The 15,057-nt window shown below is 37.1% G+C and overlaps 1 protein-coding gene across 3 annotated transcripts in view; it reads right to left on the bottom strand.

Moving 5' to 3' along the window:
- The window catches only part of LOC121294905 (AP-3 complex subunit beta-2-like), a 59,909-nt gene extending 45,196 nt beyond the window's left edge, over positions 1–14,713 (bottom strand). For 2 of the 3 annotated variants that reach the window (XM_041219090.1, XM_041219091.1), the window contains exon 1: positions 14,333–14,712. In XM_041219090.1, the coding sequence (XP_041075024.1) occupies positions 14,333–14,463 (131 nt within the window). In that variant the 5' untranslated portion in view covers positions 14,464–14,712. Of the gene's footprint in view, positions 1–14,332 lie in introns of all 3 variants that reach the window. The other variant, XM_041219089.1, reaches the window with a different exon arrangement.
- Between the last annotated feature and the right edge of the window lie 344 nt (positions 14,714–15,057).

The following is a 15,057-nucleotide window of genomic DNA, read 5'->3' as shown; positions in this document are numbered from 1 at the left end:
CAAATTTGCTGCTGCTTCCTGCTATGTTTGATTTTTTAAATCTTCAACACAACAAAAGCAGTAGTAAGTTAATGCTGCTGTGCTAATAAGAGGTAAGAACATGGATTTAAAAACCTTGGTTCTTTTAAAGTGAACTTACACCATTAGTGCCCATCATCATTGCCTACTACCTCACTACCAGCGCTCAATAGCAACCTTTAACAGATAAAAGGTGGGACTAAAACTACAGCAAATACTGCTTCACACTTCTGTAACATATATCAGTGAGAGGTACTTGTGTTGAATTGATCCACTGAGACCTCTGGCTGCAGGGAGATGCTAGTGCTATTGACTTTGGGTGTGAAAGTTTCTATTAAATTATCCTGGGCTGTACGGAAAATTAGAAAACGATTCAGTATCATAAGACCCAGCAGCTCTCCAGGACCAGGGTTGGAGACACCTGATCTAAACAAAGACACAATTGGTCTAAATTAATTTTATTATCCACCAAATCCAGCCAATCAATGCTTTACATCGGCAAAAGCAAGCAATCCTGTACCTGCAACTGCCAAGTCAGTCAATCACAGCCTTTCAGCTCGACTGGAGCTCAGAAACAGCAGCTTTCAACAACAACAAAGTGAAACACGGACAGTGTCAGTACTATTGCTCCATTCAGATATCTGGCAGTGCTCAGATAAACTATAAGAACCCCGACAAGTAAAAAAGTTATTTATTTAATAAAGTATTTTTCTCTCTCTCTCTCTCTCTAATTACGTGTGTGATCCTTTATGAGCATTTTTGGGACTATTTTCCTAAAACTTTTCTCAGTGGAAGGGTACCAGGACGCATAACTCCAGCTGCGGTCAACCATCACGCAGTAGAGCCTTCATCGACGGGCACTATCACTTACATGTAACCTGGCTCAGTATTAGAATTCCACCAGGATACAGGGCTTGCTGTGCTGCAATGATAAGGCCTCATCCTAAAGAAAACCCACAGAGAAGGTCCTTTTACTCTACACTGGGGCAATGGCTGAGATTTGGGACAGCAGCTTAGAGAACAGGGTTCCTGACCCAAACATGCTACCAACACCCCCAGCTCTTCTTCCATAAGTTACCACGCCTGATCTGGCCAAGCTGCTGTGAGCAACCGGTTTTTAATGAGATAGACCCAGGTACCTGCTTGTGTGCGTATTGTTTTAAAGGTAACCGTGACTGGTGTCTGGCTACATTCCAACAAGGTACTTCGTTTCCACCAAGGATATAAATAACACATAACGGGTGTCAGTATCATAAAAAAGTAGGTTGGACTCAACTTCTGACAAACCCAACACCCAATTCCTTAACATTGGCAGTTAAAAAGAGAGATCAGCTAGACCAACTCTCCTTCACCCAACTCATAAGGTGTTTTTTTTTTATAACAAAAATGCAATGCAAACATATATGGTCATGTGATCCACTACTAGACCCATACAATCTTATCTCTCCAATGAGAGGACAGATTGCCATCTATTCATACACAGCAACTTCACAAATCCAAACCAAGCCAAGCCATGTAAATGTACACTCAAGCAAGCAGTTATACTGCTACATTGACACTCAATAACAAATACGGTTAATATAAAGCTTTGTGACAATTGGATAAGCGGTTCTCCAGATATATGCAACAATGTAAGAGAGACAGACCAATGGATGAAGATTCACACAGAGAGACCCCCCACCTATATATCCAGAATCCTATATTCTTAATAACTTTTGCTAAATAATGACACTGATTTTCATGACGATTGGAAAAGCGCTTCTCCAGACAACATAAAATGTGACATTCAGTGTGCATGAACCACCACCTCCACTACAGCACTGGCAGATTTCACCCCAAGCAGGGGGATAATTACCAGTTTATCAGTAATTTGCTAAAGATGTCATTAATATACTGCAGAAATCCTGTCGCTGCCCTGACTGGAATAACTTATCGCAACAATACCCCTGCGATGTTTAATCAAACACATGCAAGCAGTACTGAAGAACCAACCCTGACAAGCTGTACAGAATGGCAGTACCAAGTTCCATCACTACTGGATGCGTGGTTATCAAGATCTAGTTGAAAATGCCTGTGTGTCATGTCCCTCGGTGTGTCTGGGATATAAATCCCTGCTGGGATTAACAAGACATACAACAAGCAGAAATAAGTCATGTCTGAGTGTGAATGAGAGTAGGGATAAAGCATGCAAACAATTTACCATAAGGAGCCACTTTAACGATTCTCATATACAAAAATGAACAGCCAAAGATTTCACGACAAACAATGAACTGCAGGTGGCATGTTGACACACTCAAAGTTAATCAAATCAGCCCACGTCTGCTATCTTAATAAATTGGGTATGAGTTATTCCGTCTTATTTACCACAGAGAAGAAAAATCCCAACACTGAACACAGCCTGACACCAGCTTTCTGTTCCTCAAGCTACCCCTTGGAATATTCCAATCGTGCTGATAAGTTTTACACAAATGTTTAACAAAAAGTCAGTTTTCAGCTTTACACTTCACAAATTATCTACTTTGGACAGACCTATCCTATATGCAGAGGGTTTCCAAGGCAACCACATTCAAAGGAATCTATAGAATTACACAGACACTTTGGGGTAACCAGAGACAGTGAGCTGTAGAAAACACATACGAAATAAAAATGTGAATTAGGAGTACTAATTATAAAGCAGTCGTAACATGATTACAGCATTTGTTTTTAACCTTACTAAATTAAAAGAGTTGTGCTTTAACATTACAGCGCAATGGAAAAAAGGCTCCAGTATTGCTAGGGGAAATGATAGTGTTAAAATTATACTGTACACTAAAGTGACTGTAAATGAGGTTCCTGAGGTTTACAGGCGTCACCTACAGTGGACTTTTAAAACGACGGTTTTAAAGAATGCTTTTTATCGGACATTTTCAAAATGTTTGTAAGCATTCTCTTAGGTTAAACAGTGTTTTGAAAAAATTAGAAAAAAACTAATAAACCCCTAACCTCTTAAAACAGCTGAAAATGGTTGATCTGAATGGATTTAATTAATCAAAATGGCCTTGTTTTTACAAGGTGAGCCACTCGGCTCACCGGGTGGTTGGGCCAATATTTATTCTACTGCTTGACTATAATTAGTAAGGGATGGATACTTCATATTCAACAGTAATGCAACATATTAAAATCTCAGCTTGAAATAAATAAAGAACTTGTGCATGCTGTCGGACAAATCAGTTGTATGAAACCACTAAAGCCCAGCTATGAAAATCAATATGGCCACAAGGAGAATGGTAGATGATGATGATAATATCAGATTATCCATAGTCTCTTCCAATGCGGATGACATTTCCTGATTTGTTATTAGGTTATAGGTCCTGTGTTAAGGAAATTATTGATTCACGCAGACTATATTATGCAAACTGTAGTTCAGTTCGCTATGACCTTTTCATCTCAGGACTGTATATTGGGAGCTGTTGAAAAACAACATTCTTAGCACAGAATTTTAGAATGCGCAGCTGTAGGTTTGTACAGTTGAAAGTATTATATCTGAAGGCCTGGTATAACACACCTGTAAATTATGTATGACCTTTTCATGGAAAGCAGTGTGCATTAAACTCTGCATAACCCCAATAAAACACTGCAGTAGCAACAACACGGATAGCACAAGATGGGGTTTTAAAGGTAGAACAAATTGGGTGTACAACATTTTATAATTCTCTCACCCATGTATCATTCATGTTTCATTCGTTCATTCATTCCTGAACTGAAGAAGCATTTTCTCTTGTGAAGACCATTAAAACACACTTCTAGTTAGTTCCTCATAAGGGCTTTTTGCATCATCAGTGCGAGACTATGATTATAATTCTCACCTTCAACACCTGTGCAAGCTTCCCTGTAATTAATACAGACTCACTGCATCGTGTTTGCAGCAGCAATTAACTCAGCTCGCCCGTCACGACGCAATTATCAGCAAGAAAGGTCACTCAGGTGTAGAACCTGAGATGAATAATCAAATGGGTCTCAGTCTCCTCATTTTAGTATTACATTGATCATGCAAAAAGCTTTTGGGTGCTCAAGCAACACGAATAACAGGTAGGTAAGAAAATGATTTCATTCTGTACATTTACTTTGTACAACCTTTTTTCTCTTTCAATCATCACATCTTGGTGACTTTAAAACTCAAAAGTTTAAAGCACCTCTGTGGCCTCTAGAGCTCTGCAACATGTCTCATCTGTAAGTACAGCTGGTGCACCAGAGTATCTATAACCTGTCTCTGTCCTAACTGATGTAAGAAACACCACACAGAATACACTTATTGCATCCACTGAGGTAGTGTTGCAGGGGGGCAGGTTAGTGGTTACACTCAGGTGTACCAGTTGTACCTAGACATGTTTCTAAGAGCTCTGTTGTGTTTGTAACATAATAACCTTAAAGACCAATTTGGTACAGGTATGAAATATCACAGCTATCTTATCTTGTGTGTTCTTTGCTGTTTAGACCTGTCACTTTGTATATCATTTTCTTTCATTGCATCCTTTTAAATTTAGTTTTACCGCAACCTGTGATCTTAATAGAGCTAAATTAATTTTAAATTGTATTTAGATGTAAGTCTGACTACATGAAACTGCACAGCTTTAATATATTTGGCAATAACATCAACACAGAATTGCAGATAAGCTTGATGAATCGCTTGTTAGGTAACAGGCCTCTGTTATCATTCAGTTGCGCCCTGCAGCACAAAGAGAGAGCCTAGCCACAGAAATACATTTCTGCGAGGATTTCAGATTGAGACACAATTCTATTCATGTAATATGTAATAAGAGTTTCACAGTTCAGCTGTTTAAGACCAGAAGGGTTTTTGTCTTTGACTACACCACTTATTGAATGATGCAGAAGCAACAGGCTCACCCCCATACAGAAAGAAATTGCATTTTGGGGTGCATTCAACTGATGTAAACTGCCACTGGTAAAATCAAAGAGACAGGAGAATATTATTAAACATTATTGTTATTTCATTCCATTCGAATGTTATAGAGCTGTTTGTTGTCGTTGAATTCTCTATACAATACATGTAGAGTTAGACAGATTTGAATGGAATGAGAAAGGCTGTCAGTCCCGTATGCAAAGGCAGATGAGTGTCATTGAAATCAATAGGACAAGGAATGGTGTGTTTTTTTTATTTTTTTTAATTTTATATATATATATATATATATATATATATATATATATATATATATATATATATATATATATATATATATATATATATATATATATATATATATATATATATATATATATATATAAATAATCAGTATGGAAACTTTCCAATTGATTTCAACTGACAGTGCTATTTACGATAAATCTATTTAATGTAATATATATTATATAATCAGATCAGGAATCTTTTGTTTTTGTAAAACATAAGAAGGTTTTTTTTTTTTTTTTTTGCATTTTCATATCCAGTAATATATCTGTAGATCACACCTGTTTCTACAGATCATTTTAATCATTTTAAACAGACCTGTATAACTGGTCATTTGTTTATTTAAAGCTCTGTAGATAGATAAATATCTAGCTATATCGATTTCTAGAAGTTTTTTTGAGGGGATTGTATCCTTCAATTGAGGTTAATTGAATATGTACCTTAGCAGGGTCTGTTTAATAAGTTAGTAAAGAAGGGTCTGGACTGCAATAGCCTTTGAGGACCAGAGTACAGTGTCACTGAGACTAAGGATGCATTGACAAAAACAACAATCTGTAAGTTAAGTCAAAGTCAATGCTGACCAAAGTACTGTAGATTCCAGGCAAATTGTGTCTAAAAAAATGATTGCACGGCTTCTTTAAATCAAATTGCAGCGCCAGGATCAAGAATCTACCATCTTCTATTGCTCAATTCCTGCATCACAATAGCGTCCACACCCGTTTTGCTGTGCAGGCAGTAAATACTGTATCCGCTAATATCCCCCTGCTGGTAATGTAAGAGAAGTGACGTCTCTCTGAGCTTGTCATTGGTATTGCTAAACAAGCATTTACAATATGTCTAGTCTGAAAGAATGCAGTTCTTCTTACCTGTTTAATATCCTAGTATGCATGTTTTGCATGATTCACTACAGCTGTTTCTGATTATTATTATTATTATTATTATTTATTATTAATCAAGCTTTAATAATGTTGTATTTAAACCACATGGTTCTGAAAAGCACCTATAAGCTGAACATATGAAATGATGTGGTTTTAAAAACGACTACTAGGAGAGTACAATTGTAATTTCTGCCTTCTCTGCAACTGTGGGAACTGTGAGTTAGAGGGGAGAATCTACATATAACATCATAGTTACAGGGAGGAGACAGGAATTACAGCTTTATGCCCCCTAGTGGTCATTATTCAAACCAGGAGCAGTGAAATAATTATCTAATCAACATACTATAGAAAACACACATCTTAGGATATCACAGGTGAGAAATTAAATATTGTGAAATGTAGGTGGTTAGGTTATCCCTTTAAGTCTGTCCAAATGCATTAATATTGTTGAACATTGAAGAAAAAAGCAGAACTGAAACAGTTTTCAATAGGAAAAGTAACATTTATATGGAATAAAACTTAAAATGGTGAACAAAATAAATCTCCTATGATACCGGCATGTTGACCTCATATTACACATGTATAGTTCTTTTAAATTAGGACATACTTCACATCCAAACTCAACCTTAAATTATACTTGTAACAGCAATTTATTTTGAAGAAATACTAGTATGTTAATTCCAGCTGTTGCCAAACCCAGACTCACATCACAGACTCTTTAGACATGCCTTACCTCTTAAACATTTTTAATGCATAACAATCAATAATAGAATTAATACACTGCACTTGCTTGCAATGTCAACCACTATGGCCTATATAAGAAGCTCAGAGTAATCAAATACAGTTCTGTAATCCAAGTACGAAAGGAGACTGATGCCACCTTTTGGTCTTAAAGGGGTACTACCCAAAATATGAAAATCAATTTTATTACTTCTTATTAGCATCTGCGTGTCTGTAATTACAAAATTAGAGCTGTCAGTAACAAAACACAAAACAAGTCTATCACCATGCCCTCAATCCACTGTGTGCTCATGTAAACGTGTCAGTCAGACACACAGTGTGGACAGAAGGACACCCAGTCTCTGATATTGATGCTCAACGGTTTGTAGCAAAGACAATCAGTTCTCTGGGGATACTGGATATATCTGGAACTGTTGGATAACAGTTTCTCCCAGATCCACTCTGTATCTAAGTGCTAAAGAAGGTTATCAGCAAGTGGTTTACTATTAGATACATGTACCAGTGTAAGTGGACACACAAACATGCACAACACAATCAAATGATCATTTAATGATGGGCTGTTTTGTTAAAAGACAAAAATGAAAGGAGATAGGGAGACTATGGATTCATGTCACCTATAAAACATTTTGTGTGACTACAAGGAGCTATGTTGTACTTGTGCCCAACCAACCATTTAATGTAGGCACAGGGACCTTGTTCTAATAGTAGACAGGATTCACTTTTTGGAAGATGCCTGAACAGCATATTAATATACTCAATTTTACTGAATAACATGTCATGTCATGATACTAGACACATGTGTTGCTGTTCCTTGAATAGATTTTATACAGCACCCTTTTTGAACAGTAAGTACTGTTACCATTGTAAGATAGCAGGGAAAGGGTCAGATTTTTCCCTGCTAAAAAATGTGCAAATGCACGTTTTGTTTAGTTATTTAATTTTATTTATTGTTAATTATCCTCTGCACCTGGAGGTAATTGTAAATTAGAACCAGGTGCAGGGTATTTAAGGAGAGCAGTCAGTCTGCTTGTGGCTGCTGAGTGGAAGGAAGCAGGAAGGTGTGTGCCCTGCAGCCAAGCAGTCACAAGAGCTACTGTGTGCATTTGTTAAACTGTGATTGGTTTTGTTAGCTTAGTTGGTCCGGGTTAGACAGAGGTGTTACTGAAAGTTTAGTTAGCACTCCACAGGAGCTAGGTGTTTATTTTTTTACTCTGTGTGTCTGGGTCTACATTTTAAAGGGGCAATGAACCGTGGAGAGTGAAGCCCGGTTTACAGCAGTAACTGACACCCTTTCAATAATGAATAGACTACTTTGCACATGCTCTGCAAGTGTAATCAGTTGTGCTTACAATATTGTGTGACCCCCTGAAAACATAAACCTCAAAGAGGTACAAGCCTACTTATTGGCCAGTATAAACATGATTGACAAGATAAAAAGTGTATGCATACCTTAAAATAATCGTGGCAGCTAAGCAAGGGTTTATTAAATTACCATGTCGGCTCTTTAGTTTCCTTCACCCACCAGGTTTCATTGTCTCCAGGGTTTTCAGCATCAGTGTTATCAAATCTAGCAAGTCATGTCAAAAGCAACAAATGCACAGCTGCAGCTTCAGCTCCTCTGATCTGCCTCATGCTGGCCAGACCTACATGCACCTTACTGCTAAACTGTTTACTTTTATCATTTTACAGGGTGGCGCATGATGTCATAAAATCATACAATTATAAAAATGTACCTTATCTCTTGCGGTAGATCTTGCCCTTTCCTACAATGTAATGGTCTTGACACCAAATTCCCCACATTGAAATATCTGGAATATCTTGTCAATGGGGATAACATCATACTCTGGATAATACCAGTTCCATTCATCAGTCATACAACTGATTTCCATCACACTTAGGCTAATTAATGCATACAATTAAAATGTTTCCATGTAAGCAAGTTACTGCACAATATTGAAACATAAGGGGTTACTGTACATAAGAGAGGCAGTGTCTGGCAGTCAAACAGTGTGGCTTTATTGTGGCTGTCAACAGGTGTTTTACAAGGTTTCATCAGGTAATCAAGTTTTTCTTAGTTTAAACATGTATTTGTGTGCGTTTCTCATATGAACCAAAATCAATGTGTATGTCAGTAACATACAACCCCTGCCACTGCTGTAAAGTCTACATTAGAGCTTCTTGTGTTCTCTGTGCGATACAGACAGACTGATCTACAGACAGGGAGCCACCTCCATAAATCTCTAAAATCACTGAATAAGTGGGTTTTCCAGATATATGGGGAAACATCATTGGGAATAGCAAGAGCTAGAACTATTTCTTCAATGTATTGCTGAGCTGCAGTGTCCCTTCATCACGGAAGCGATTCAGAGTAGGCTATCTATCTCTTTTCAGTGTAAAGCAGAGGTCTTGCGTGCATTTTTGATGTAAAAGCTATTTTTATGCAGATCACATAATGAGGCTTCTACTGCTGCTGCTAAAAATAACAGACAAATCTGAGACAGGAGACAGGGAAGAAATCAGTCAAATCGGAGACTGTTCACAAGCTAGCTACAATAAGAAAAACAGCTGATAAAAACGAGATTTGTTCATTTTACCACAGAAGGCTAGATAGATTTATTTGTTTGTTTGTTTTTTGTGCTCCTGCTGAACCATACAAGAAAACATTCTTATTTCCTCATTAGGTAAACAGAATCATCATCTATTACAGGTACAAGCAGTATTCAGACATAACGTTTTTGAAATCTTCTCCAACTGCTGCACCAACTAAATGAAACCATGTGTACAAATGCCTTTTCTCGTATTCTTTACATGCGTTTGCACACTTTAAGAATAGCTTTATGAATTGCCGAACATGTAACTGTGTAACGCCCATCTGCCCTCCAAAGACAAGCAGTTGCGTGTGCTGAGCACATCACAATGGTGACCTCTTGATGTACTCACGAGAGCCAATCTGCATTACACAAGACTCTTGCATTTAAAAGTCTATTTGTTCTAATGTAGGCTGCTGATTCAAGAATGCTCCCAACCTTATACAATTGTACCCCACTACATGTAACTTAATCTTACCCTTAAATCACTATGAGATTGCAAACTTACTATTTCACTATGTTTTTAGCACTTTGTACTGGTTGAATCGACTTCCTGCTTATGTAATCTAGACTCCTGCATTGCCATTCTCCATCTTAGGCAATGTAGTTCACTTGATTCTCATTTCTAAAAGCATGCAGAGTTTAATTTTCAATACATATATTTCACTTTCTCGGCTAAATCAAGTTCTGTATTATCCAACGTGTTAATATCCATACTAAAATGGGATTATTTTTAAATTTCTTCCTGAGCTTGAAGATATCACCTGTAACCCTTTGCTGCTGCAACAGAAAGGTTTACTTGGCTAACAGAGTGATGTTAAAGGTTTCTAGAGGGGACACTGCAGGTGTCCCTACTGTTAGATCGACCTTTGTGTCATGTAAACAAACTAGACTGGCAGCAAGACCTGCTAATGCAGCCTGGACAGGAGGCAAAATTATGGATGCATGTGAACAGAAACAAAGAAGGAAAGCTTGCCGTGAAAATAAACAATTGAGACATGTATTTTAGGGAATGGTAAGCAATGGAGGAAGAATCAATTAAAAAAACAGATAACGCTATCTTAACACCAAAAAACTGTTTAATTGAACTGTAATTTTAGAGTAGCCTGCTTATACAATAGCAGAGCAAACAGTTTATGTTACAAAATGCCATCACAATTAGCTTCCAGTATCAAAATGTAACATCTGCATATAATTTATATCCTGTCAGTCCTACGTACTGTATAATAAGGAATTATCACCCACTGGGGAGAACATTATAAATCACCAATGAGAAATCACTGGTATGGGTTTGCCAAAGTTCCAGTACATCTTATGTACAGATCCTGTGCACAGAACATATGGCTCAATTTGAAAGTATAAAAAAATAGATATTGTGACTTATAACAAGTGTGTGGGTGTCTCTAAGAAGACATCACTTCAGTTTGTGCAGACAGAACCCAAACTGCACAAAATGGCATCCCTATATATAATTTTTGTATTACCATACATTGAAATCCCTTAATTAATCATACTTCCTTGTATTTTATCCAGAGACAGACTATGATGTGAAGAACTGTTAACCCTTTCAGTTTTCACCTTATTTATACTACATCATAGCTGATGGGATTGTGAATCATAACTACTGTTATGTACTGTTAAAGCTTTTGGATTTCTTATGCAAAACAACTGTAAATATATTTCAAGTCACTGATTTAACTGCCACATGAGTTAGTATACATAGTAGGCAAAGATAATGTGTTCATAATAAACGGTTTAAATTATATTTCTGATCGATCTCAAAACTTTGTCAAGTCGTGTCTTATCCAGTGATTCAACATCAACACTGTGGCAACCCGTTCCATACACTCAGCACTCTCTACATAAAAAAGTGTCTCCTGCCCTCTGTCCTAAGTGTCCACCTCATTTCCAGCTGTGTCTGCTCTGGATCTAGTTACTGTGCTGCCCCTAAAGTATTGGTTAGGGTTTGACAACTTCTCCTAAGATTTTAAAGACTAAAATATTCTAATTTAGTGCAAGGCTAAATAAATTCAGTTCCTTCAACCTTTCTCAGCTCATTCATATCACAATAGAGATTGGTTTATTTTGTTTCTGTTGGTATAAGTTAAGGTTCTAATTTATGACTAATGCCTTTGCTTTTTACATGTAAATCTTCCACATCAATAGTGCCTTATTACAGAAGGTGGACGGTCTCAGGAAAGGCCCTTGGTCAGTTATCATTAAAACAGGAAGTCTGCCTGCTGGTAATATCCTGTCAAACACTATGCTGTAACCTGATCAGATGTAGCTGAGTAAACTCATTTACATGGTACATTTCAACCCATTTGGAAAATAACATGTGCAGCCCTGGGAATGCAGTTCAGTTGCAGGAACGTAAATACCTGTTTTCAGAGAACTCAAGCCAGAAGTTCATGCCTTCCCTGAAAAATATAACCGTTGTGTAATGAACTGTATAGCAACAAAAACAATAAAGATTCATGCTTCCTTATCACATATCGAAAAGGATAGTAGTAGCATGGGACAAACATGGGAACTCAGGTTTAGTATTATAACTCAACAGAGCAGAGTGAATGAATATGTTATGGTTGAGATCTCCAAGTTATGGATGACAGAAGTTTCTTTGGTCTTTATAAGAGTGACGATTGATTATGGATGATAAACTATTAAAAGTATGGGGCAATAACGGCTTGTTTTTTTCTTTTCTCTCCCTTTTGCATTGTTGTTTCTGTGTAGATCAGCATTTGCTGTGCTTATTCCAGCAAAAAGCCAAAGGTAAAGTGGGGAAACATATTGGTGTTACGCTGGAGCCCACAGATAAAGCACTGGGCACTGAAGCCTGTGCAACACTGATATGAGTACAGATACAGCACTGGTCACTGAAACCTGTGCAACACTAATATGAGTACAGATAAAGCACTGTGTACTGAAGCCTGTGCAACACTGATATGAGTACAGATACAGCACTGGGCAGTGAAGCCTGTGCAATACTGATATGACCACAGCTCACTTCCTCATGTTAGCCTTTACAATTGTTTTTTGCTGAAACAGTTAGTAAACATGGCAAATAATGAGCTAAACAGAACCAACCCTTGTGAGTCTCACAGGACACACATAGCAGTATATTAATATATTAAGCAGGTAGGACATGAAATATTAGGATGACGCAGATAAAGGATCCCATTGATGAATTAGTCAATCACGTAGTGTGTAGTGTGAAGCAATGGGTTAGCAATGAAATAGAAATGGCACAGTGACCCACTAATGCTTACGGTTACTTGACTTTTAATAAATACAAAATCCAAGCTGCAATCCTGTTATCTGGCACAATGATTTGCAAAGCAGTGGACACACAGAAGTCTACTGAGAGTCTTTGAGTCTGCTATACTTACCTATCTGAGAATCAGGTTTGGTTATTTATTATGGGAGAGCCAAATGCATGACTACTTATTAAAGTTAAAATATAATATATAATAATAATAATAATAATAATAATAATAATAATAATAATAATAATAATAATAATACTGTATTTCAACTGTTATCCCTCTGTGAAAAACTACTTGCAGCAACAGAAGGTTATGAATGACAGATCTTCAAACTCTTGCGATACAAAACCTCACTGCTTGAATTGAACTATGTGAACTCATGATCTCCTTTACCCCAGTTTAAGTGCTTGCTAAGGTTTTAAAATCCATTGATTACTTCTCATCCATATTAACAGCAGGAAGGACTAAAGGAAACGCTGTTCATACTGTTAACAGTAAGAAAATAGATTTGAAAACCTTGGTGAGCAATCCTTCAATGTCCAGCACTCCCAATTAGCTCAAAAACACAGAAGGGAACCCCCTTCACTGATAGAATACAGATATACATTTATTAAACGTAGGTTTAAACTAGTTTAACGTTGAATTTATGATTTGTAATTATTAACAACCGTTCTGGAAAGACATTCCCCAGATTTGGATAAGTACTTAGTCTTGAAGCCGTTATAAATTCAAAAGATACGATATTATTATTATTATTATTATTATATTATTATTATTATTATTATTATTATTACTATTTTAAATAAAGACAATCTAAACCGGTATAAGTACTTACGATCAAGACATTTATTAACTAACCTTAGTATTGTTCTTTTTAAAAAATTGTATTTTGGACTATAAAATGTGTTATTTAATCGAACTTTGTGGTAAGAAGCCCATTCAGACCGATTGCTTTGGTACAGTGTGTCAATACATAAGGTCAACATTATTGGACAAATCAAATGTTTTATTTGATGCATTTATTTTATTTATACTTATATTTATACAAGTTTTTCGATGGGTTTCGTGGCCCAATACAGCTGCTGATGTAGCCACCCCCGGTGCGCTGTCCAATGTACCGAGCAGTAAAAGCAGTATGGGTGTAAACACTACTGAATTGCAGACGCTCCTGCTTGCGTAATAATGCAAGGTTTAAATGCTTCTAAACATACAGTTAATGTCACATTTCATTTTCTTTTCATGTCAGCAATATGTTGCAATCACACTATTACCATAAACGACCGTCTTCTCTAATGAACACGATAAGTTTCGCGTTTTATTATTGTTTAAATGATCATTTCTGTAATAATTGTGATTTTATTTCACAAATCACATCGTTGTTATCAAGCAGTATACCTCGGCCCACCGGTCAGCAGGTTCCACTTCTAATGCAGCAGTCATAATGAGCTATTTCAGTCTTATCAAACAACAGCATTGCATGTTTGCTGTAAACTTCAAACACATACATTATGATTATACTATAATACACTCTAGACACCCCAATAAACACCCCGCTGTTTCTGCTTCCTACAGCTATCTGTACTTCCAGCAGGAAATTAAATGCAATACCCTCTGCACCTCCCCCATCTCCTTTCCAATACAGTATACACAATTGAATACCTTTTATAGTCAGATGAGAAAATCCCACCGCTGGCTGGATCATGTCCATATTCTGGTTCCCCGATATTGGAGGAAGCCCCTTTTTCATCGTTATAAGCAGAGCTCGCAGACATTGCTTCAGCTTTTCGCATGGAACGCGATGATGGAGATTGAGCAGAGATGGAGCTTTGACTTGAATTAAAGAGACAGAACACCAATTTATCTAGGCAAAAAGAAACACACACTCGGTATTAGGTGATGTCACGTTCACGTGACGTGAAGTGGAACCAACAGTCCTGTTTGCAGCTTAGAGGAGGTATATTGTTTTAACAGAATTATTTGCTGTTTCTGAATTGTGCAATTGGAACTGCAGAGTTATTTGTGTGCACAGCAGCACCAGCTGCCGAGATCAGCGTTTATCTTCCTGCTCTATTGTCTCGAACGGGGGTTGACAGAAGAGATGAATCTCTTAAAGGGCCAGACACACCGATAGAATGGTGGGACGATTGCTGCCCAAATGCTACTAGTGTAAATGGTGTGCTGTCAGTGTCGTACATTGTTCCGTTTGGAAGTGACGAGTAAGGATTTGCGCTGACTAAGAATTTCCACATTTTCCCCAAAGCAAAATATAGGACGAGTCTAACATAGTTCAACTGGATATAAATAATGATTGTAAATGAGCTCATGCACGTTCTCATTATAAATGTGCAAAGTTACATTTTCAAAGCAATTTATCAATTTACAAT

The sequence above is a fragment of the Polyodon spathula genome, chromosome 19, assembly GCF_017654505.1.
Source record: "Polyodon spathula isolate WHYD16114869_AA chromosome 19, ASM1765450v1, whole genome shotgun sequence".
NCBI classification, from domain to species: Eukaryota; Metazoa; Chordata; class Actinopteri; order Acipenseriformes; family Polyodontidae; genus Polyodon; species Polyodon spathula.
The sequence above is the reverse complement of the archived record's forward strand: the minus strand, read 5'-3'. Positions and strand labels throughout refer to the sequence as shown.